Here is a 24,965-nt window from a genome sequence, read left to right as displayed (position 1 = left end):
TTGAATAAATGGAATCACACAGTAGGGACTCTCCATGCCATGTCTTCTTTCAGTGTACATTATGCTTGCAAAATTCATATCATCACATGCAGTTGTTCTTTATTCTCATTGTGATATAGTGTTCCATTTGTGAATGTACCACAATTTATCCATTCTTCTGTTGATAGGACCTTAAATTATTTACTAATGCTCAATTATTATTGTCCTAGTCAAATTCATATTTAAGTTACCTTTTTAAAAATTATTTTAAAATGTGATTGTACATATTTTGGAGGTACAGTGTTTTGTTTCAATACGTGCATGTAGGGCCGGCCCGTGGCTCACTCGGGAGAGTGCGGTGCTGATAACACCAAGGCCCCGGGTTCGGATCCCATATACGGATGGCCGGTTTGCTCACTGGCTGAGCGTGGTGCTGACAACACCAAGTCAAGGGTTAAGATCCCCTTGCCGGTCATCTTTTAAAAAAAAAAAAAATACGTGCATGTATTGTACAATGATTCACTTAGGGTAGAGAGCATATCCATCATCTGAACATTTATCTTTTCTTTGTGGTGATTACAGTCAAGATCCTTTTATCTAGCTGTTTAGAAATATACAATATAATATTATTAGCTCTAGTCAGCCTAGAAAACCAAAACTTATTCTGTCTACCCGTAACTTTGTATCCGTTAATCCACCTCTTCCTGTCCCCCTGCCCTCCTCTTTCCGTCCTCTGGTAATCATTATTCTACCCTCTACTTCTATGAGCACCACCTTTTTTTTTAGATTCTATATATGAGTGAGATCATTTGGTATTTGTCTTTCTGTGCCCGACTTACTTCACTTAAAATGATGGACTCCAGTTCCATCTATGTTGCTGTAAATGATCAGATTTCTTTTTCTTTTTTTGACAGCAGAATAGTATTCCATTGTGTATATATACCACAGTTTTTTAAATTCATTCATCCATTGATGGGCATTTAGGTTGATTCCATCTCTTGACTTGTGAATAGTGCTGCAATAAATGTGGGAGTGCAGGTGTCTCTATATTGATTTTGTTTCTGCTGGGTATATACTGCTGTAGATTGGATGCCTCCCTGCCCCATCCCCACTATAGCTGTTGAGAGTGGGAAATGCTATTATGGTAATTGAAAGGTGGGGCCTTGAAGAGGTGATTAGATTGTAGGACCATGCCATAGTGAATGGATTAACAATGGTGGTCAGGGGTGTGGTTCTGAGGGCTTTAAAAGAAGAGTGCATGAGAGGTTAGCCTCTTTCTGCTTCTCCATTTCTTGCCGTGTGAGACCCCTGGGTCACTGTCGCCACTACCAAGACCCTTACCAGATGTGTTCCCTGGACTTCGGACTTCCCAGCCTCAGGCACTGTAAGCTGTAAATTTCATTTTCTTATAAATTACCCAGTTCCAGGTATTTTGTTATAAGCAACAAAAACGGACTAATACATATACCCAGTAGTGGGATTGCTGAGTCATAAGGTAGTTCTATTTTTAGTTTTTTGAGGAACTTCCATAGTTGTCCATAGTGGCTATATTAATTTACATTGCCACCAACAATGTATGAGAGTTTCTTTGCATCCTCACCAGCATTTGTTATTTTCTTTTTGATAATGGACATTGTAACTGATGATATCTTATTGTAATTTTGATTTGCATTTCCTGGATGATTAGTGATATTGAGCATTTTTTCATATGCTTGTTGGCCATTTGTGTGTCTTCTTTGAAGAAATGTCTGTTCAGGTCCTTTGCCCATTTTTAAATTGGGTTATTTGTTTTTTTTGCTATTGAGTTGCTTGAGTTTCTTATATATTCTGGATATTAGCCCATTGTCACATGTGTAGTTAAGCAGTTTCTCTCATTCTGTAGGCTGTCTCTTCACTTTTTTCATTGTATCCTTTGCTGTGCAGAAGCTTTTTAGTTTGATGTAATCATACCATTTTTGTATTTTTGCTTCAGTTGCTTGTGCCTTTGAGTCTTGTTCAAAATAGCACTGCCCAGTACAATTTCATGTATCATTTCCTATATGTTTTCTTCTGGTAGTTTCATGGTTTTAGGTCTTCAATTTAGGCCTTTCATAAATTTTGAGTTTATTTTCATGTATGGTGAGAGATAGAGGTCTAATTTCAATCTTCTGCATGTGGACATCCAGTTTTCCCAGCAACATTTATTGAAGAGGCTGTCTTTACTCAGTGTTTAGTCTTCTGACCTTTTTTAAATATCATGTGAGTGTAAATGGGTGGATTTATTTCTGGGCTCTGAATTCTGATCCATTGGTTTATTTGTCTGTTTTTATGCCAGTACCGTGATGTTTTGGTTACTGTAGCTTTATAGTACATTTTGAAGTCAGTTAATGTGATGCCTCCAGCTTTGTTCTTTTTGTTCAAGATTGCTTTGGCTATATGGGGTCATTTGTTTTTCTATATAAATTTTAAGATTGTTTTTCTATTTCCATGAAGAATGTCACTGGTACTTTGATAGGGATTGTGTTTTTGAATCTGTTTATTTGTTTGGGTAATACAGACATTTTGATGATATTAATTCTTCCAACCCATGAACATGGGGTATCTTTCAGTCTCTTTCACCAATGTTTTATAGTTTTTAATGCAGAGATCTTTCACCTCCTTGGTTTAATTTACTCCTAGATATTTCGTTTTTTTAGTAGCCATTGTAAATGGGATGACTTTCTTGATTTCTACTTTAGATATTTTGTTATCAGCATATAGGAATACTGTTGATTTTTCATTGGTTGATTTTGTATCCTGCTACTTCACAGAATTCATTTATTAGTTCTAGTAATTTTTTGGTGGAATCTTTAGGGTTTACTATATATTTGATTATGTCATCTGCAAATAGAGAAACTTGACTTTCTTCTTTCCAATTGGATGCCCTTTATTATTTTCTCTTGCCTTATTGCTGAGGCTAGAATTTCCAGTACTATGTTGAATAAGAGTAGGGAAAGTGGGCATTTTTGTCTTGCTCAGGATCTCAGAGGAAAAGCCTTCAACATTTGTCTGTTCAGTATATTAGCTGTTGGTCTGTTGTATGTTGCCTTTACTGTGTTGAGTCACATTCCTTTTATGTGTAATTTGTTGAGTATTTTTTTTATCATGGAGGGGTGTTGGATTTTATCAAATGCTTTTTCTATGTCTATTGAAATGATTGTATGGTTTTTTACTTCATTCTGTTGATGTGATGTATCACATTTATTGATTTGCTTATGTTAAACCATCCTAGCCTCCCAGGGATGAATCCTGCTTGATCACGGTGAATGATTTTGTTAACGCATTTTTGGGTTTGGTTAGCTAGTATTTTGTTGAGGATTTTTACATCTATGTTCATTAGAGATTGGTCTGTAGTTTTGTGTGTATGTGTTTTTCTGGTTTTGATATGAGGGTAATTAATGCTTGCCTCGTAGAATGAGTTTGGATGTATTCCCTCCTGTTTCAGTCCGTTTTGTGTTGCTATGACAGATACCTGAGACTGGGTAATTTATACAGGAAAGAGGTTTATTTGGCTTATGATTCTGGGACAGCTGCATCTGACACAAGCCTCAGGCTGCTTCTACTCATGGCAGAAAATGGCAGGCTGCCAGTGGGTATGAGCAGATCACATGGCGAGAGGAAGCAAGAGAGAGAGAGAGAGAGAAGGTGCTAGGGTCTTTTTTAAGCAACGAGCTCACACAGGAACTAATAAGGTGAGAACTCACTCATTAATCCCCCTTCCCCCAGGGAGAGCATTAATCCATTCATGAGATATCCACCCGCATAACTCAATCAGTTTCCAACACTGCCACATCGGAGATCAAATTTCCACATGAGTTTTGGAGGGGACAACACATCCAAACTCCATCATTCTGCCCCTGGCCCCCCAAAACTCATGTCACTCTCATACAAAATACAATCATTCTATCCCAACAGTCCCAAAAGTCTTAGCTTGCTCCAGCACCAGCTTAAAAGTCCAAAGTCCAAAGTCTCATCTGAGACCAAAAGCAAAAGTCCTTCCAGCTTTGAACCTGTAAAAGTCAAAGCCAAATTTATCTACTGCAAGATACAATGGTGGAACAGGCATTGGGTACACATTCCCATTCAGAAAAGGAGGAATAGGCCAAAAGAAAGGAAAAACAGGCCCCAAACAAGTCCAAAACCCAGCAGGGCAGACATGATGTCTTAAAGCTCCAAAATAATGTTCTTTGACTCCAAGTCCTGCATCCTGGGCACAATTGGGCATCTGGGCCCCCAAAGCCTTGGGCAACCTCGCTTCCACAGCTCTGCCAGGTGCAGCCCAGTGGGCAGCACTGGTGCCTGCAGCTTTTCCAGGCTGGTGTTGCATATTACCCATGGCCCTGTGGTTCTGGGGTCCTGGCAAAAGCCCTGCTGTCTTGATCTACTAGACATTTTCCTGGTGGGGGCTATTTGTGGGGGATGTGACCCCACATTCCTGCTCGGCATTGCTCTAGCAAATGACCTCTGTGGTGGCTCTGCCCCTGTGGCAGGTCTCCGCCTCCATCCCCAGGCTTTTCCATACATCCTCTGGAATTTGGGTGGAGGCCACCACACCTCCACTGCTCTTAACATCCTGCCGGCCTGCAGACTTAACACAACGTGGATGCCACCACGGTTTCAGGCCTCTACTATCCAGGGCTCCTGCATGAACCACACTTGGGGCTGTTCCAACTGGAGCAGCTGGGATGCAGGGAGCAGGATCCCAAGGGCAGCTGCGCCCCAGGTCTGTCCTCCGGGATAACTCAGTCCTTCTAGGCCTCAGGGCCTGTGATGGGTTCGGCACCCTTCCAGACTTCTCAAACCTTTAGGGCATTTTTTCCATTGGTCCTGGTTCTTAGCATCTGGCTGCCTCACCGCCAAGATAATGTCTTTAGCAAACAGTTTATCAGCTTCACCCTTGCATTTTTCTCCTGCTCTCCACTTCTCTACTGCATGGCCAGGGTGCAAATTTTCCAAAACTTTATGCTCTGCTTCCCTTTTAAATTCTGGCTTTACATTGTGCCTTTGCTGCCATAACTCAGAGTAGGCTGTTAGAAGTAGCCATGCAGTGTCCTTAATGCTTTGCTGCTTAGAAATTTCTTTGGCCAAATGCTCTGGTTCACAACTCTTAAGTTCTAACTTCCACAAAGTCCAAGGGCATGGACACAGTGCAGCCAGGTTCCTTGCTATGGTGTAGTAAGGGTTATCTTTTGTTCAATTCCCAATAAGTTCCTCATTTCTATCTGAGACCTCATCATCCACGTGGACTTTACTGTCCACATTTCTATCAGCATTCTGCTCGCCACCACATAAGTCTCTAAGACATTCCAAACTTTCCCTTGTCTTTTTCTCTTCTTCTAAGTCCTCCAAACTCCTCGAACCTTTTCCCATTACCCAGTACTAAACCTGCATCCACATTTCAAGTATCTGTATACCCCACTTCTGGTACCAATTTTCCTCCTCTTTGATTTTTTGGTTTTTTGGAGGAGTTTGAGAAGATTGGTATTAGTTCTTTAACTGTTTGGTAGAATTTGGCAGTGAAGCTGTCCGGTCCTGAGGTTTTTTTTGTTAGGAGATGTTTTATTGCTGCTTCCATCTCATTACTCATTATTGGTCTATTTAGGTTTTCTAGTTCTTCATGATTTAACTTTGGTAAATTCTATGTGTCTGGGAATTTATCCTCCATTTCTTCTAGGTTTTTTCCAGTTTTTTATCAGCACCACACTCTCCCGAGTGAGCCACGGGCCGGCCCGGTTTTTTCCAGTTTTTTAGCATATATTTGTTCATAATAGTCTCTTATGATCCTTTGTATTTCTGTGGAATCTGTTGTAATATCCACTTTTTCATTTCTGATTTTATTCATTTGAGTGTTCTCTCTTTTTTCCTTTATTTGTCTACCTAAAGGTTTCTTGATTTTGTTTATCTTTTTGAAAACCAACTCTTTGTTTTATTGATCTTTTGTATTGTTTTAATCTCTAATTCATTTTTTTATGTTCTGATCTTTGTTATTTCTTTTTTTCTACTAAGTTTGGATTTGATTTGTTCTTATTTTTCTAGTTCCTTGAGGTATAACATTAGGTTGTTTATTTAAAGTCTGTCTTCTTTTTTGATGTAGGTAATTATTGCTATAAACTCCCCTCTTAGAATAGCTTTTGCTATATCCTAGAGGTTCTGGTTTTCTGTGTTTTCATTTTCATTTGTCTCTCTCTCTCTCTCTCTTTTTTTTTAAAGAGATGACCGGTAAGGGGATCTTAACCGTTGACTTGGTGTTGTCAGTACCATGCTCTCCCAAATGAGGGAACCGGCCATGCTTATATAGGGATCTGAACCCAAGGCACCGGTGTTATCAGCACCACACTCTCCCAAGTGAGCCACGGGCCGGCCCTCATTTGTCTCTTAACTTCGAATACTGTAATGTTAAATGGGCTTTTGTTGGAAGTTTGCAATGTAAATCTCCTTTCCTAATTTCTTTAACAAACAGCTATGAGAAATACTGTCTTCCCTTTCCTAGGATGATTGTAGAGTTGTCCTGGCAAAACAGGAAATTACAAGATTACTGGAAACATTGCAGAAACAGCAGCAGCAATTTACAGAGGTTGCAGATCACATTCAGTTGGATGCCAGCATCCCTGTGACATTTACAAAGGTAATGTACTAAACTTTGTTTTTAGGTATGTTTTCTAAAAATCATAATTGATTTACATTTTATGATAATCAGCTTGAAGAGATAACTGGGAAATTTATGAATATCAGGCTTTTTAACCACCATTCTACTTTCTTTCTATGAACTTGATTCATTTAGGTATGTGGAATCATGCATTTGTTGTCTTTTTGTGGCTGGCGTATTTCTCTCAGCATAATGTTCTCAAAGTTCATCCATGTTGTAGCATGTGAGAAGATTTCCTTCCTTTTTAAGGCTGAATAATATTTTATTATATGTATATACAGTACTACATTTTGTTTATCCATTCATCTGTCAATGGACACTTTGGTTGCTTCTACCTCTTGGTTGCTATGAACTGTGCTGTTATGAACACGGGCATACAAATGTCTCTTGGAGATCCTGCTTTTAATTCTTTTGGATATATACCCAGAAGTGAAATTGGTGGATCATGTAGTAGTTCTATTTTTAATTTTTTGAGGAACTGCTATGCTGTTTTCCATAGTGGTTGCACCATATTACAACCCACAATGGTGCACAAGGGTTGCAATTTCTCCACGTTTTCACCAATATGTGTTATTTTCTTTTTGTTTTTGGATAGTGGCCATCCTAACTGGTGTGAGATGATATTTTATTTTGGTTTTAATTTACATTTCTCTGATGATTAGTGTTGTTGCACATCTTTTCATATGCTTGCTGGTCATTTGTATATTGAATATGTCTATTTGAGTCCTTTGCACACTTTTTGATTGGGTTAATTGATTTTATTCTTGTTGAGTTGTAGGAATATTTTTATATGTCCTGGATTTAATATTCTATCAGATCTATGATTTCCAAATATTTTCTCTCATTTTACAGGTTGCTTTTTCACTCTGTTGATTGTGTTCTTTGATGCACAAAAGTTTTAAGTTTGATGTCTCATTTGTCTATTTTTGCTTTTGTTGTCTGTGCTTTTGGTGTCATATCCAGGAAATCACTGTCAAGTCCAAATGTCATTTCTTCTAGGAGTTTTATAGTTTTGGGTCTTATGCTTAGGGCTTCAATCCATTTTGAGTTAATTTTTGTATATGGTGTAAGATAAAGGTTTACCATCATTCTTTTGTATGTGGCTATCCAGTTTCCCTAGCATCATTCATTGAAGAGACTGTTTTTTCTTTATTGAGTGGTGTTGGCACTCTTGTTGAAGAAAATTGACTGTATACATAAGGATGTATTTCTGGGCTTTCTGTTCTATTCTGTTGGTCTGTATGTCTGTCTTTATGCCAGTCCCACATGGTTTTCATTACTGTAGCTTTGTAATATATTTTAAAGTCAGATAGCAAAGGTCCTCCATTTCTGTTCTTCTTTTTCAAAATGGTTTTGGCTGTTCAGAGTCCCTTGAGATTCCATATGAATTTTAGGATGCTTTTTTCTATTTCTGCAATAAAACTTATTGAGATTTTGATAGGAATTGCACTGAGTCTCTAGATTACTTTGGATAGTATTGACATCTTAATAATGCAAAATCTTCCAACCCATGAACGTGGAATGTCTTTCTATTTATTTATGTCTTTAGTTTCTTTTAGCAAATATTTTGTAGTTTTTGGTGTACAAGTCTTTCACCTCCTTGGTTAGGTTTATTCCTAAGTATTTTATTCTTTTTTTCTTCTTTGGTGGCTGGCTAGTATGGGGATCCAAACCCTTGACCCTGGTGTTATCAGCACCATGCTTTCCCAAGTGAACTAACCAGTCAGCTCTATTTTAGTCTTTTTGATGCTATTATAAATGGAATTGTTTTCTTAATTTCCTTTTTGGATTGTTCATTGTTAGTGCACAGATATTCAACTGATTTTCTTTGTTTTGATTTTGTATCATGCAACTTTGCTGGATCCATTAGTTTATTTGTGGAATATTTTGGGTTTTCTGCACATAAGATTATGTCATCTGTGAAGACAGATAATTTTACATCTTCCTTTCTGCCTTTAATTTCTTTTCTTGCCTAATTGCTCGGCTAGCACTTCCAATACTATGTTGAATAGGAATGGTGAGAGTAGGCATCTTTTGTCATGCTCCTTATCTTAGAGGAAAAGCTTTCAGTTTTTCATCATTGAGGATGATGTTGGCATTTCATGTATGGCCTGCATTATATTGAGGTAGTTTCCTTCTATTCCTAGTTCATCAAATGTTTTTATCGTGAAGGGTATTGAATCTTGTCAAATGTTTTTTCTGCACCAATTGAGATGATCATGTGTGTTTTGTCTTTCATTCTGTTAATGTGCTATATTACATTGACTGATGTTGAACACTCCTTGCCTTATAGGTATTAATCCCGTTTGGTCATAGCGTATAATCTTTTTAATGTGTTGTTGAATTCAGTTTGCTAATATTTCGTAGTTTCCTCCTGTTTTCACTTGCTAAGTGGGTTAGAGTGGGCAGGGAAGGGATGGGTGCACAGAATGCCCTCAAATTTATTACCCCTTTCACTGGAATCCCTTCTTGGTTTTACATTTTCCTGGGTGCATAGTTTTTCAACTGGTCTCTAGAGTTCTCACAATTGTATTTGGGTCCACATATTGTTTTACTTTTGAGGCTTAGGAGTGCATTAAAATGTAGATTTGGGAGTCATCATATAGATGGTAATTGAAGCTCATGGAGTAAATGAGAATATGTAGAATTAGAAAGGATCCTCATACAGACTCTAAATAATACCAGCATTTGAGGTGGATTAAAGGCAAATGAGAAGGAGCATCCAAAAGGGCAATAAAAATGAGGAAATTTTTGTATTATAATAGCCAAGAAAAGACTGATCAAAGGAGGAAGCAAAATAATAATTGCAAAGACTTACATAGCAATTATATGCCAGGAACTGTTGTAAGGACTTTTAGGTGTATTTTTTAAAAAACGAATCCTTCCAAGAATCTTATGTAAATTTTGTACTATTTTTTATTCTCATCTTATAGATGAGAGAAGTGAGTTAGAGAGGTCATGCAGCTAATAATATATACAGGTATGTTTATTACAGCATTATTTGTAATATCAAAAAATCAGAAATGACCTAAAATCTATCAGTTGGGGATTGGTAAAATGTGGTTCATGAAAGCATTGAAAGAAAAAGGTTGGGGTTTTTGCTCGTTTTCCTGGGGCCAACTTGTACTTTGCCACCTGAGTGGAGCAGATTTTTGTCTTACTCTAACGAAGAACATTCTGAGCCTTTCCTACTGCCTGATCAGGAGACAAGGAAGCGTCCCATGACTAGAGGCAAGGCCGGAATCCCTGGGAAGCCATCTCACCACCTGAGCAGAGGGCAAGTGAGCATCCTGTGACTGGGGCCCAGCTGGAAGCCCCAGGGAGCAGCAGAAACACTGTTCCCACACAGGTGGTCCACCACAGCCACTACCACAGCTACTGCTGCTGAAAGGATGGCTCACTGCCACAGTAGCAGCCAGGACCACCATCCTGGCAGCCTGCCTCACACTTGACTTTATTGACACAATGAGTCACCAGTGGAACCTGCAAGTAGAGGAGGAAGTCTTTCTCCTCAAAGTCTGCTCCAGAGTAATAGAAGAAACAACTGCTCTACCAGATGACCAGACATCAACGTAGAGATCCTAGAAATACAAATAAACAAGAAAATATGACACCACCAAATGAATACAGTAATTCTCAAGTACCAGACCCCATAGAGCATGACAACTTGAAATGTTTGAAAAGGAATTCTGAGCAATGATCTTAAGAAAACTCAGAGGTAAGAGAAGACTCAATTAGAAAATACATTAAAATGAGAAAAAATATCCAGAATATGAAGGAGAATGAGATTAATACCATAAAAAAGAATGAGATTAATACCTTAAAAAAGAATGTAGCAGAACTCCTGGAACTGAAGGATTCATTCAATGAAATAAAAACACAACTGAGAGCTTAAGCAGCAGCTTAGAGCAAACAGAAGAAAGAATTTCAGATCTCAAAGACGGTCTTTTCAAAATAATCCAGGCAGACCAAAAAAAAGAAAAAAGAATTAAAATAAATGAAGGAAATCTAAGAGAGCTAACAGATAGCATCTGAACCATGGGCATTCCAGAAGGGGATGGGAAAGGAAAAGGCATTGAAAACCTACTCAAAGAAATAATAAGGCAAACTTCCCAGGTGTAGGGAGAGACAGCGACCTTCAGATCCAGGAAGCCCAAAGATTCCTAAACAGATTCAATCCAAAAAGATTCTCTCTGAGACACGTTATAGTCAAACTGGTAAAGCTCAAAGACAAAGAGAATTCTAAAAGCAGCAAGGGAAGAGCACCAAGTCACATATAAGGGAGTGCCCATCAGACTAACAGCAAATTTCTCAACTGAAACTCTACAGGCCAGAAAAAAATGGGATGATATATTAAAAGTACTAAAAGAATCATATCGCCAGCCAAAAATTGTATACATAGAAGGACTGTTCTTCAGAAATGAGTGAAATATTGTATTTCCCAGGCAAACAAAAACTGTGGGAATTTGTCACCGCATGACCAGCACTGCAAGAAGTTCTCCAGGGAGTCCTGCATCTGGAATCTCAAAAACGATAAACACTCATGCATACACAAGGAAGAACAAAACCCACTGTTAAAATAAAAATGCAAATGAGAGAGAAAAAGAAACTAAATCTTACCATCTCAAAAAACCAACAGACATTGAAGGTGAATAATAAAAGAGGAAGAAAAGAACAAAAGATATTTAAAACATCTAAACAAAAAGTAATAAAATGCTGGGAGTAAGACGATACCTGTCAATAACAAGCGTACATGGGAATTGATTTAACTCCCCATTCAAAAGACACAGACTGACTAATTGGATTAAAAAGCGAGACCTAACTATATGATGTCTTCAAGAGACTCACCTCACCTGTAAAAACATACACAGACTAAAAGTGAAAGGATGGAAAAAAGTATACCATGCAAATGGAAGCCAAAAACAGGCAGGACTAGCTATTCCTATATCTGATAAAATAGACTTTAAACCAAAAACCATAGAAAGAGACAAAAAAGGCCACTGTATAATGATATAGGGATCTATGCAAGAAGAAGACATAATAATCATGAATATGTATTCACTCAACACCAGAGCACCCAGATATATAAAGCAAACACTACTAGACTTAGAGAAAGAGATAGACCCAAATACGATAAAAGGGGAACCTGAATACCCCTCTCTCAGCATTGGACAGATCTTCTAGGTAACAATTCAACAGAGAAATACAGGATTTAAACTACACCTTAGACCAATTGGTCCTGGAGATATCTACAGAACATTTCATCCCACAACTACAGAATATACATTCTTCTCATAAGCACATGGAACTTTCTCCAGGGTAAACTGCATGTTAGGTCACTAATCAAGTATCAGCAAAGTTTAAAATACTGAAATCATTTCAAGTATCTTTTCAGACCACAATGGATTAAAACTGGAAATCAATAATAAGCAAAACGCTGGAAACTATGCAAATACTGGAAACTAAACTACAGGCTCTTGAATGACCTGGTTAATAATTTCAGTAATGTTGCAGGATACATAATCAGTACCCCCAAATCAACTATGTGTATATTCTCCAATAATGAGCTAACAGAAAGAAAAATCAAGAAAGTAAGCCCATTTACAATAGTCACCAAAAAAACCCCCAAACAACCAACCAAACAAAAAACCTAGGAATCAGTTTAACCAAAGAAATGAAAGATCTCTACAGTGATAACTACAAACCACTACTGAAGGAAATGAAAGACACAAAAAGATGGAAAGACATTCCATGCTCTTCGATTGGAGTAATTAACATTGTGAAAATGTCCATACTACCCAAAGTGATCTACAGATTCAACGCAATTCCCATCAAAATACCAATGACATTCTTCACAGAAACAGAAAAAACAATCCTAACATTCATACGTAACAACCAAAGGCCCCAAATAGCTAAAACAATACTGAACAAAATAAATAAATAAATAAATAAAATAAAGCTGGAGGCATAACGCTACCCAACTTCAAATTATACCAGAAGGCTATAAGTAACCAAAACAGCATGGTACTGGCATAAAAGCAGACACTCACACCAGTGGGACAGAATAGAGAACCTGAAAATCAACCCATGTACTTCTAGCCAACTGATCTTTGACAGAGGCAACAAGAACATACATTGGGGAAAAGACTGCCTTTTTAACAAATGACGCTTGGAAATCTGGACATCCATATGCAGAAGAATGAAACTAGACCTGTACCTCTTGCCAATTACCAAAATCAACTCAGAGTGGATTAAAGACTTAAGTATAAGACCTGAAACCATAAAATTACTAAATGAAAACATAGGGGGAAACACTTCAGGAAGTAGGACTGGGCAAAGACTTTATGAATAAGACCCCAAAAGCACAAGCAACAAAAGAAAAATAAATAAATGGGATTTTATCAAACCAAAAAGCTTCTGCACAGCAAAGGCAACAATCAACAGAGCAGAAAGATAACCTACAGAATAGGAGAAAATATTTGCAAACTATTCATCCAACAAGGGATTAATATCCAGAATGTGTAAGGAACTCAAACACCTTAACAATAAAAAAGCAAACAATCCAATTAAGAAACAAGCAAAGGAGCTGAATAGACATTTTTGAAAGGAAAACATACATATGGCCAGCAGGTACATGAAAAAATGCTCAACCATCACTAAGCATCAGGGAAATGCAAGTCAAAACTACATCAAGATATCATCTCACCCCAGTTAGACTGGCCATTATTGAACAGACTGAGAATAACAAATGTTGGCGATTATGTGCAGAAAGATGAATTCTTCTACACTGTTGATGGGACTATAAAATAGTACAGCCATTAAAGAAAACAGTATGGAGGATTCTTCAAACAACTACAGATAGAACTACCATATGATCCAGCAATCCTACTTCTCAGTATATACCCAAAGGAATGGAAATCATTGTGTCAAAGGTATACCTACCTGCACTCCCATGTTCATTAGAGCTCTATTTACAATAGCCAACATATGGAACCAACCTAAATGTCCATTGATGGACTAGTAGATAGAAAAATGTGGTATATACACACAATGAAATACTACTTGGCCATAAAAAAGAATGAAATTTGCAGCAACATCGATGAGCCTGGAGAAAATTATGTTAAGTGAAATAAGGTGCAGAAAGAGAAATACCGCATGTCATCACTCATAAGTGGGTGCAAAGAAAGAAAGAAAGGGAGAAAGAGGGAAGGAGAGAAAGGGAGAGGAGAGAGAAAGACTACAATAGTATGTTGAACGTAAAGAAGGAGAGAACAAATCTATTGTTAGTAGAGGTGGGAGAGGGGGAGGCAGCAGGGGCTTAGGGAGAGATTGGGTAAGGTGTGTAACGAATAATTACGATTTATAATAATGAATATGCTAATAATATTAATTTGATCATTGCCATGTTGCACATGGGCAGTGGTAGTCCATGCTTTAACCCCAAAATATGTATAATCGATTATGCTTCAGTAAAAATAAAAAAAATAAAAATAAAAGAAAAAGGTTGGTCTGTATTATTGAAATGAAAGGATTCCATAAGATACTGTTGAGTGAGAAACATTATTTGCAGTGTGTGTGTATATATATATATATATTTTTTTAAGTAAATTTGTGTATGTTAAGCAATGTGTGCATATGGAAGTGTCTAGAGAGAGATATTTCAAATTGTTAACAGTGGATATTTCCTGGAATTGAACAGCAATTTTCATTTTTAATTAATTTAGCTGTATTTGAGGTTTTTTTAGTACAGCATAAAAATGTATTATATAAAAAAGAAAGTTTGAGCTAAGGAAACCTGGGAAAATGTGTGTGTGTGTGTGTGTGTGTGTGTGTGTGTGTGTGTGTGTGTGTGTGTGTGTGTGTGTGTGTGTGTGTGTGTGTGTGTGTGTGTGTGTGTGTGTGTGTGTGTGTGTGTGTGTGTGTGTGTGTGTGTGTGTGTGTGTGTGTGTGTGTGTGTGTGTGTGTGTGTGTGTGTGTGTGTGTGTGTGTGTGTGTGTGTGTGTGTGTGTGTGTGTGTGTGTGTGTGTGTGTGTGTGTGTGTGTGTGTGTGTGTGTATTCATACAGAGACAGAGTGGTCAGTTTTACCAAGGAAAGATTTAGCCACGAGGACGAATTCATCTAGTCGAGAAGATCAGATTCAGGGGATTTTGAGGAATACAACTTAGATTGCAATGAAGGAGACATGGAAATAATTAACAAGGGTGCTTTACAAATAAAAAGTATAAATGCTATTACTTTCTAACTTTATGTCAAAATAAAAATATTTTTACAATTTTAAATTGTAGGATAACAGAGTTCACATTGGACCAAAAATGGAAATTCGGGTTGTTACGTTAGGATTAGATGGTGCTGGAAAAACGACTATTTTGTTTAAGTTAAAACAGGATGAGTTCATGCAGCCCATTCCAACAATTGGTAAGTATGAGTATTGCTTTTTACGTTACTGGACATTTTACAGACAAACTCTAGTTTATAGCCAAGTTCTTGGGGTCTTTTTTTGATACTGATCTGTCATGGTGTTGGGCTACTAACCAGCATTTCAGAGAAAAAATACAAGATTAAGTGGCTATGGGACTGAAACGTGGATAGTGGGATGGTAAAAAGATACAGATTATTGCTGAGAAAGTTGGAAGTAATAGAGGATTGGTGACTCTGGCTGAGGGTTAGGGGTGGGAGGTAAAAGTGGTGCAGAGCTGGTAGGTACCTGGATTCCAAGGTTAGAACCCTGGTGGAGGTTTAAAGAGCTAGCAGCTGTTAAAGGTATATGTAGGATTAGGAGTGGGGTTGGTTAGGTTTCAGTAGATGTTGCTGTATGCAGATAATTTGTAAGTTACAGTTATAAGTAGGGGGTTGACTATGTTTGATGTGTCATTCATTGTAAATATAAATACAGTATAAAAGTAACTTTTTTTTAAAAAAACAGGTTTTAATGTCGAAACTGTAGAGTACAAAAATCTAAAATTCACCATTTGGGATGTAGGTGGAAAACACAAATTAAGACCATTGTGGAAACATTATTACCTCAATACCCAAGGTGAGAGTCAAAAATGACATCTTAATTTTTCATATTTTTTAAATGACAGTTTTCAGTGCACTGATTTAACTAGCAAAGCTGATATTTAAGCGTTGATTAAATACTAGACTATACATTTAAATATCAGTGGCCAGCCCTTTATTTTTGAAAAAATGAAGGTGGGAAGACTGGAATATGGTACTTTTGGTTTATTCATGATAAATCATTATAATAAAATAAAAACTATACTTAGCTATGTAGGCAGTTAAGAGTACAGTTGTGCTTTGCCTACCAGTGGGGATATGTTCTGAGAAGTGCTTCATTAGGCAATTTTGTTGTGTGAACATCACAGAGGGTGCTTACACAAACCTAGATTGTATAGCTTATTATACTCCTAGGCTATATGGCATAGCCTATTGCTCCTAGGCTACAAACCTGTACAGCATGTTACTGTACTGAATGCTGTAGGCAGTTGTAACACAATGGTAAGTATTTGTGTATCTAAACATATCTAAACATAGAAAAGCTACAGTAAAAATACAGTATTATAATCTTATGGGACCACAGTTGTATATGTATTTCATCATTGTGGCACATGACTGTATTTACCTCTTCCTGCTCTTAACAGTTAACATATATTATCAGTATTCATATAGGTGTGATTGCTGGCAAATGGTGGTATAGAGTTGAATTTGTGGTGTATGGTTCTGCTGCTCAATTTATTTCAACATTTATCTCATTATAATCTCTTAATAGTTCTGCTCCCTCCTTTCCATTCACAAGTAGTTGTTATTTGCAGAAGAACCTACAGTAGCTTGCTTTTGACCAAACTATATAATATCACATATATTCCACCTAGCTTTTATTCACATTTGAGCCTCATTCTACACTTTTGCCTGCTGTACCCCAACATGAAGCTTATGTTCATGCCATGTGTTCTACCTTCCACCTAGATGGGATACAAGATAATTATTTTTACTTTGAGATTTTTTATACTTAGTATGAGTCTTATTTAGTAGGAAAAAAATGGAATTTTGAATATGAGGAATGGTTGAAAGTCTGAGGATGTTTAGCCTAGAGAAAATAATACTTTGGAAAGAGAAAGATGATTTTTTTTTTTTTTTTTTTTTTTTTTTTTTTTTTAAAAGATGACCGGTAAGGGGATCTTAACCCTTGACTTGGTGTTGTCAGCACCACGCTCAGCCAGTGAGCGAACCGGCCATCCGTATATGGGATCCGAACCCGGGGCCTTGGCGTTATCAGCACCGCACTCTACCGAGTGAGCCACGGGCCGGCCCGAGAAAGATGATTTTTAAAAAATGCTTAAAAGACTATCATTTAGTAAAGGAGGTAGTATTCTAAAAAGTGGCATCAGTAGGTAGAAAGTCATGAGTTGCACATTTTCATTAAGAGAAAAATATTAATTGATATACAAAGCAGTTTTTGTTTGACAAAGCAAATGTTATAAATCCTGTCATAGATGGGGAACCTAAACCTGGGAAGTTATATGAACTACTCGCAATCATACTGTAATTATTGGTAGGTGTTCCAACCATAATATGCAGTCTTTCACTGTGTGAAAATAGTGATGGTAGACAAACTCTAAGCATAATATATTACTGAGAACATTAAATATTTGGTCCATTTACTGAAACTTAACAAGTGACTAATTGAATATTTTTGTGGTTTTTTTTTTTTTGGGGTAGCTGTTGTATTTGTTGTCGATAGCAGTCATAGAGACAGAATTAGTGAAGCACACAGTGAACTTGCAAAGTTGTTAACAGAAAAAGAACTACGAGATGCTTTGCTCCTCATTTTTGCTAACAAACAGGTAATATATTTTTATATCAAAATACTTATTTTAGTAGTTTCATGCATTCTATGTCATAAGGCAGCTTGAAAGATTTAAAAGAGAATCAATTTAATAGATATTTATAAAGTTTATTCTGTGTGTTTTGAGTACAATCTATGTGGAAAATGCTGTGCTGAGTATCTTGAAGTATACAAAAAGAAGTAAGGTAGCTGGTGCTCACCAGAAACTCCTTTGTATGTATGTGAACACATGTGTATGAATCTAATACAAGGAAAACTGGTAAGTAACTTCAGTAATGTTAACAAAGTATTACAGGGAATTAGGGGAGAGAGAAAGTGGCATCTTGTAACATTTTTAAAAAGCAAGATTCGAGTTGAAATTATAAGAGTTGAAATTATGGATAAGAATTGAGTCAAGGGCCGAGCCCGTGGCGCACTCGGGAGAGTGCAGCGCTGGGAGCGCGGTAGTGACGCTCCCGCCGCGGGTTCGGATCCTATATAGGAATGGTCGGTACACTCACTGGCTGAGTGCCGGTCACGAAAAAGACAAAAAAAAAAAAAAAAAGAATTGAGTCAATATGTGAAGAAAAGAACTTTACAGGCAGAGAAAACACTAGCATGAGTGTTTTTAGGGAGCATCAAGCAGACCTGTTATGTGAAGTGTAGTAGGTAGAGATGAAGAAGAAAATCTAGAATAACACATAAGGCCATACTGTGAAGGCTTGACAGGGCTAGACTGAGAAATTGAGGTTTTATTCTATGAGCAAAGGAGAACAGTCAAAATGTTTTTGAACTAGTGGGTGATAAGATCCTATCAGTGTTTTGAGACTGTAATTCTGGGGGTAGAATGTAGAATGAATCAGGGCAAGGGACTAAAGACAGGGAGATGGAGTAAATTCCTGAGTTAATTCAAGTGAGAGTTAACAAGAGCCTGAATTAGAGGAATGGAAAGGTGGAATCAGATGGAAGAGATTTTATGGAGGTAGAATTGTTAGAATTTGGTGACTGAATGGGGAGGATGAAGGGCTAGGAGTAGCTGAAGATTCCTAGATCTTGAGCCTAAGCATCTAAGACGGTGAGAATGCTATTAAGTGAAGTGGAGTAGAGTAGATGTCATAGGAGGGAAGGAATAGGATGAAGAATAAATAATATTCCCCTTAATAAAAAATAAAGGGCAAACTATTAAGAACTGATACATTTAGCTTTGATTTAAGACATGCAAATAAGAAAGTAAAATATCATTTTCTATCTATCAGATTGTTAAACAAAAGAATGTTTCATATTCTCAGACTCATATACACTTTTGGTGTGGTTATTAAACTGACATATTTTCTTGGAGGGCAATTTGGCAATACCTGTCAAAGTTTTAGATGCATGTACCCTTTAACCCTGTAATTCTACCACTAATAATCTATCCTGTAGACAAATATCCAAAGGTTATTCTGCAGATAATTTTGCAAATGTATGTAAATTTATGTAAACTTATATATGTATGTATGTGTGTATATATGGATTTATAATAGTACATAAGCACATGACTTCAATCTAAATGTTAATGAATATTAAATTATGTTGCATGTACATAATGGAATGTAATTCTGATGTTATAAATAATGTGGAAAATCTATCTTCATCATGTTTCTTAAGTAAAAAACAGAAAAAACAAAAAAGTGCAAGGTATAGAAAGTCTAAAGTATGTTTCTGTATGTGTTTATTTGCATAAATGTGCACGGAAATTTTCTGGAAAAATACGTGAAAAATTGTTACTGGTGGTTGCTCCTGGGAAGTAGGGGCAAGGAGTATTTGGAATGAGAACATAATCAATTCTTCATTATATAACCTCTATATATAAACCGTTTTTTATGGTCTATATTTGTTAATTTCTTTTTTTTTTTAAGTTGAAACCTTATAATAAGGCTTATAAAAAGGCTACTCTTGGAAAAATTGTATATATGTATACATACATATAAATCATTTTAACGAAAACTCTAATTTTTTCTATTTTTATTAATCTCAGAATAATTATTGAAAGATGAATCTAGGTTTTAACTTCTTTTTAGGCTTCTGTTAGAATGTTATCAACAGATTTCTACTCAAGTAGGAATAATTAGAAAAATGATAATTTCGATGGACTGATAAAAAATTATGATGTGTATATATATCTTTTAGGATGTTGCTGGAGCACTGTCAGTAGAAGAAATCACTGAACTTCTCAGTCTCCATAAACTATGCTGTGGCCGTAGCTGGTATATTCAGGGCTGTGATGCTCGAAGCGGTATGGGACTGTACGAAGGGTTGGACTGGCTCTCACGGCAACTCGTGGCTGCTGGAGTATTGGATGTTGCCTGATTTTAAATGCAGCAGTTCAAAGTTTGTGGTTAAGTGTTATTTTACACATATGATGTTGTAGGAAATTCTACATCTCAAAGATGATAGTTAATTTAGGATATGTATATAAAAGGAATCTTGGGTTGAGAATTCAGTACATTATTGTATCTAAAAAATTATTCTATGGTAAAATTTAAATATCTGAGATTAGATTGAATAGAGATTTCTTGAATATACATTCTTTTAAAAAGTACATTTGTTATTTAAGTTTTTCAGATTATATGTGTCCCATATATTGGAAAAGAAGTAGTCACAGAGAAAGGGTAAGTGAAGGTTTATTCTTTCAGTGAAAAAATAGCAAACTGAGTGCCTAATGGAACCTCTGTGTGGAACATGGGAAGTATAGCTTCTTTAGCCTGCCTTTTCACTGAATTGTGGCACTATTTAGTGGTAGAAATTCAGTTGCTTAATGCATCTTTGGGTGATAGGATTACTATACTTTCTGTTCAGTATAACAGAACACCTTTAATGCTAAGAATATAAGCTATATAATAAAGTTAATATTTTATAGTGTTTTATTAAAATTTTCTTCTACAGTGTTTTGTATAAAATACAGTGAAACAGAATGAAATTTTATCTAACTAGGCCTGACCGTCAGATCAGTACTAAACTGAAGAATGATTAATAAAACTGAAAGTCATTTGATTTTCACTAAGAAATACCCATTTCCAGGACTGAACCTAGGCTTATGTATAGTTTCCTAGGTCAGAGCTCTAAATTAGTCCTTCTATTTTTAGTACATTTAAAGTACTTAGAGTGTTTCTAAAATAATATTGCCTTCTTCGAGAGAATAAGTAAATAAATAAGACTATAAGTAAAATGTGATAAGTTACACAGAGAACCGGGGTTGGCTTTACATGAAAGATAGAGACCTAAATAGAAAACTACTTTTATCTTAAGAGTTCTTTAAACAATGAGGAATGCTTATTACCTAATTGCTTTAAAATATTTCCCAAAATAAGTGCATTTATGTTGACAATACAATATCATCAAGGCTCTTGATGACAAGTCCTTAAAAAGGTATTTAAGAGGAAAAGTATGTGTAAAGAAGAAAAAGAAAAATTCAAAAAGTTTACATTTATTATGCAGTGTTCTGAGTAAAAGTTTAAAAATTTTGTGCTCTTTATTTTTCATTTTTAAAGGATACTCTTATGGAAGCATGATTTATTATATTTAAATAGCTAGATTGAGATTTTGTGGGTTTTTTTAATGCTCTTTACTCTTTAGGATGAAGTTGAATCTTAAATCTTATTAGTTCAATTGTTAGAGGGACAATGATGTCTGATGACAAGATGTGACTTTTAGGACTGCACTGTTTTGGTTCAGTCTTTTCGAATGTATTTGTTTGTTTAAAAACAACAAAACTTTTTGAGAACAAAACATAAAAATAGCCCATCAGTGTTATGGGCAATATGTAAATAAGTAAATATATTATTTCGTCCTTTATTTTTCAAGTAAAAGGTCATGCTGTTACAAGTGTAGTTTGTGTGCATAAATAATATTTCTGAATTAAATTATTTAATATTTGACTGATTTCAGTAACTGTGAAAAATAAAAAAGGTATTGCATATGCCTGTGATCCCTTGAACTGTTTTCTGTACTAGGTAATTGAAAAAAAAGGTATAACACTAATACGTGAACTTGCTTTCCTTGTAAATTATTAGGTTTGTTTCACCAATTTTGCTAAACTTTGAAATTCACATTCTTAGCATATAACAGCACAATTTAAAATTATGCTTAGACCTGACTGTAATGTATTTATGATGGTAGTGTGTTTGTAACTTTTTTCTTAAGGAAATATTTTTCTGAGGCTCCTATTACTATTTGTGCTTGTATTCTTTCACTATCCATTAGTTAAGATTGTGCTGTTTCTCTGGGAAATGTCAAATTTAAGAATGAGAGAAATGTTTTAAATTCAATATATTCTGATTGCTTCCTAGTTCTGAATTTCTGTATTGAGCCTAAATATTATTGTATGGTTTATGTAAAGGAGGTTTGTCAAGTATATAGCCCTGGTCTATAATTCAGGAATGCTTTATAACCACCAGAAGCTATTATTTGCACTAATATGATCAGTATGGAAAGCAATAAAATGTTAAAATCACTTTAAAGAAGTCCTATCATTCATTATTCTAAAATGTCTGTTTCTTGAACCATAACCCTAGTATTTTTGCTTGTAACCAATTTTATTTGTGCTGTGGTTAAGAGAACCAATAAAACAAAATGAGGTGGGAATTGATTTGCTTGTCAAGTTTGAGATGTAGTTTATTTGAGGAAGCAAAGATTTAGAAATAACTTATTCTGTATATGCGATGTAGGTCACATTTAAATAAGGAATGCAACTGTAGTATTTGAAGGGGGAGTTAAAATGTTGCATTGAACAGAGTGAAACTTTTTTTTATTGCTTTAAAAATTTTAGATTTAACCTTTTTCATTGAGAACATTAAATGACCATTTTAGAAAATGGCTTAGGAAACTTAGCTATAGCCTATGAACTAATATTGCTGAGAGAAAGGCTTTTTATGTCACACTGGAATACTTGTCAATTTGCAAAGTGGTAACAGGGAAGAAAATAGCTGTACTCTTCCCTGAAAGAATGAAGAATGAACAGGACTAATGAGTAAGTATGAGATTATATCCTGATAATTCAAAATATGCTTTAAAAAAGACATGACAATGTATGTTTTAGGTCAACCAACTACGTTAAATTTTTGACATGAAATGGAAAAAATCATTAGTCAAATATGATTTCACTCAAAGCAAAATAATTGCACTTTTAAGTGGAATGAGCCGTCATCACCACTTGGTGGCAGTATTACCAAAAATTTATTTTATTTTATTTTATTTTATTTTTTTTTAAATTTTATTTTGTCGATATACATTGTAGCTGATTAATGCTCCCCATCACCAAAACCTCCCTCCCTTCTCCCTCCCCCCCAACCATGTCCTTTCTGTTTGTTTGTTGTATCAACTTCAAATAATTGTGGTTGTTATATCTTCTCCCCCCCCCCCCGGTTTGTGTGTGTATGTGTGTATGTGTGTGTGAATTTATATATTAATTTTTAGCTCCCTCCAACAAGTGAGAACATGTGGTATTTCTCTTTCTGTGCCTGACTTGTTTCACTTAATATAATTCTCTCGAGGTCCATCCATGTTGTTGCAAATGGCAGTATTTCATTCGTTTTTATAGCTGAGTAGTATTCCATTGTGTAGATGTACCACATTTTCCGTATCCACTCATCTGATGATGGGCATTTGGGCTGGTTCCAACTCTTGGCTATTGTAAAGAGTGCTGCGATGAACATTGGGGAACAGGTATACCTTCGACTTGATGATTTCCATTCCTCTGGGTATATTCCCAACAGTGGGATGGCTGGGTCGTATGGTAGATCTATTTGCAATTGTTTAAGGAACCTCCATACCATTTTCCATAGAGGCTGCACCATTTTGCAGTCCCACCAACAATGTATGAGAGTTCCTTTTTCTCCGCAGCCTCGCCAGCATTTATCGTTCATAGTCTTTTGGATTTTAGCCATCCTAACTGGGGTTAGATGGTATCTCAATGTGGTTTTGATTTGCATTTCCCGGATGCTGAGTGATGTTGAGCATTTTTTCATATGTCTGTTGGCCATTTGGATATCTTCCTTAGAGAAATGCCTACTTAGCTCTTTTGCCCATTTTTTAATTGGGTTGCTTGTTTTCTTCTTGTAAAGTTGTTTGAGTTCCTTATATATTCTGGATATTAATCCTTTGTCAGATGTATATTTTGCAAATATTTTCTCCCACTCTGTTGGTTGTCTTTTAACTCTTTTAATTGTTTCTTTTGCTGTGCAGAAGCTTTTTAGTTTGATATAATCCCATTTGTTTATTTTTCCTTTGGTTGCCCGTGCTTTTGGGGTCGTATTCATGAAGTCTGTGCCCAAAATTTAGATTAAGCTCTTATGAATGAGTAAAGCTAGGTAGATTAGTCTAAACACCTACAGTCTAGGAAGAGGTAAGTGTCACAGTGAAAAGTCATTTTATGTCCAACTTTAAGTTCTACTTTTAAAAAGGAGGTCACAATATTAGTTTTAAGTAGCACAACTTGGCATATTCTTGCAGTTTGTGGTACAAAATGAATAAAGGAAATCATTCTGCTGATCAATAGATGGAAAAGTGTAAGTTTGGATTTAAAGCATAAAAATATGCATTCCTTACACAGGTGTGTGCAGCATGTTCCTCCCATACATTTCTGGAAAAGTATGTCTGGAAACTAGAAGCAGTGGTTCTTTATAGTTATGAAGTAAGTTATAAGGATAAATGAAGGAGACAAAGCCAATATAAGACTTTGAACTCTTATTGTTTTCTTTCTCCAGTTTCTACTGATCTCTCAATTATCAGATACCAAAATTTTTACTCTATGTAAACTTCTTTATGGTATATTTACTAAAGTAAGATAACCTGGGGACAGAAAAAATTGTTTAGCTAGCTACATTAGAAAAAGAATGTGAAATAACATGCATATAAAACCAAGGATTCATTTATTCTGATTTTTTTTTTTTTTTTTTAAAGATGACTGGTAAGGGGATCTTAACCCTTGATTTGGTGTTGTCATCACCACACTCTCCAAAGTGAGCGAACTGGCCATCCCTATATAGGGATCTGAACCCATGGCCTTGGTGTTATCAGTACCACACTCTCCCAAGTGAGCCATGGGCCAGCCCAATATTTCATAGTTATTAAGGAATATAACACTTTTGACTTATAAGGTACTTCCTATTTATTTATTGACGCTTTACTTACCACTAGTTACTACTAATAGTGATCAAAAGAAAAAATATTTGGCATGAAACAAAAACCTTGTAAAGAAAGGAAATGATATATACTGTATAACATCAGATTCTGGTATTTTTTCTTGAAGGATCTGCCGTCCTTTAAACATGTAAGGGCAGAATATGTGGCATGTTTTTAAAAAGTTAAGGAACAAATATATGCCACTCTCATTATTTAATAATTATCTACTATTTGAATCTCATAAAAAATTAGCTATAAGGAGTTCTATTTGCCTAAGTTTAGTCTATTTCAATTTATCACCTCCTGGGATTAAAAATATTGCCAAAAAACCAAAC

General features: G+C 36.0%; 1 protein-coding gene across 2 annotated transcripts in view; it reads left to right on the top strand.

Moving 5' to 3' along the window:
• TRIM23 (tripartite motif containing 23) overlaps positions 1 to 20,950 on the top strand; it is a 40,328-nt gene extending 19,378 nt beyond the window's left edge. For both annotated transcript variants that reach the window (XM_063085898.1, XM_063085899.1), the window contains 5 exons: positions 6,488 to 6,622; positions 14,930 to 15,059; positions 15,568 to 15,678; positions 17,364 to 17,488; positions 19,639 to 20,950. In XM_063085898.1, the coding sequence (XP_062941968.1) occupies positions 6,488 to 6,622; positions 14,930 to 15,059; positions 15,568 to 15,678; positions 17,364 to 17,488; positions 19,639 to 19,818 (681 nt within the window). In that variant the 3' untranslated portion in view covers positions 19,819 to 20,950. The remainder of the gene's footprint in view (positions 1 to 6,487; positions 6,623 to 14,929; positions 15,060 to 15,567; positions 15,679 to 17,363; positions 17,489 to 19,638) is intronic.
• The last annotated feature ends 4,015 nt before the right edge of the window (positions 20,951 to 24,965 follow it).

The sequence above is a fragment of the Cynocephalus volans genome, chromosome 2, assembly GCF_027409185.1.
Source record: "Cynocephalus volans isolate mCynVol1 chromosome 2, mCynVol1.pri, whole genome shotgun sequence".
Lineage (NCBI taxonomy): Eukaryota > Metazoa > Chordata > Mammalia > Dermoptera > Cynocephalidae > Cynocephalus > Cynocephalus volans.
Note: the sequence above shows the minus strand (reverse complement) of the source record. Positions and strands in the feature narration are given on the sequence as shown.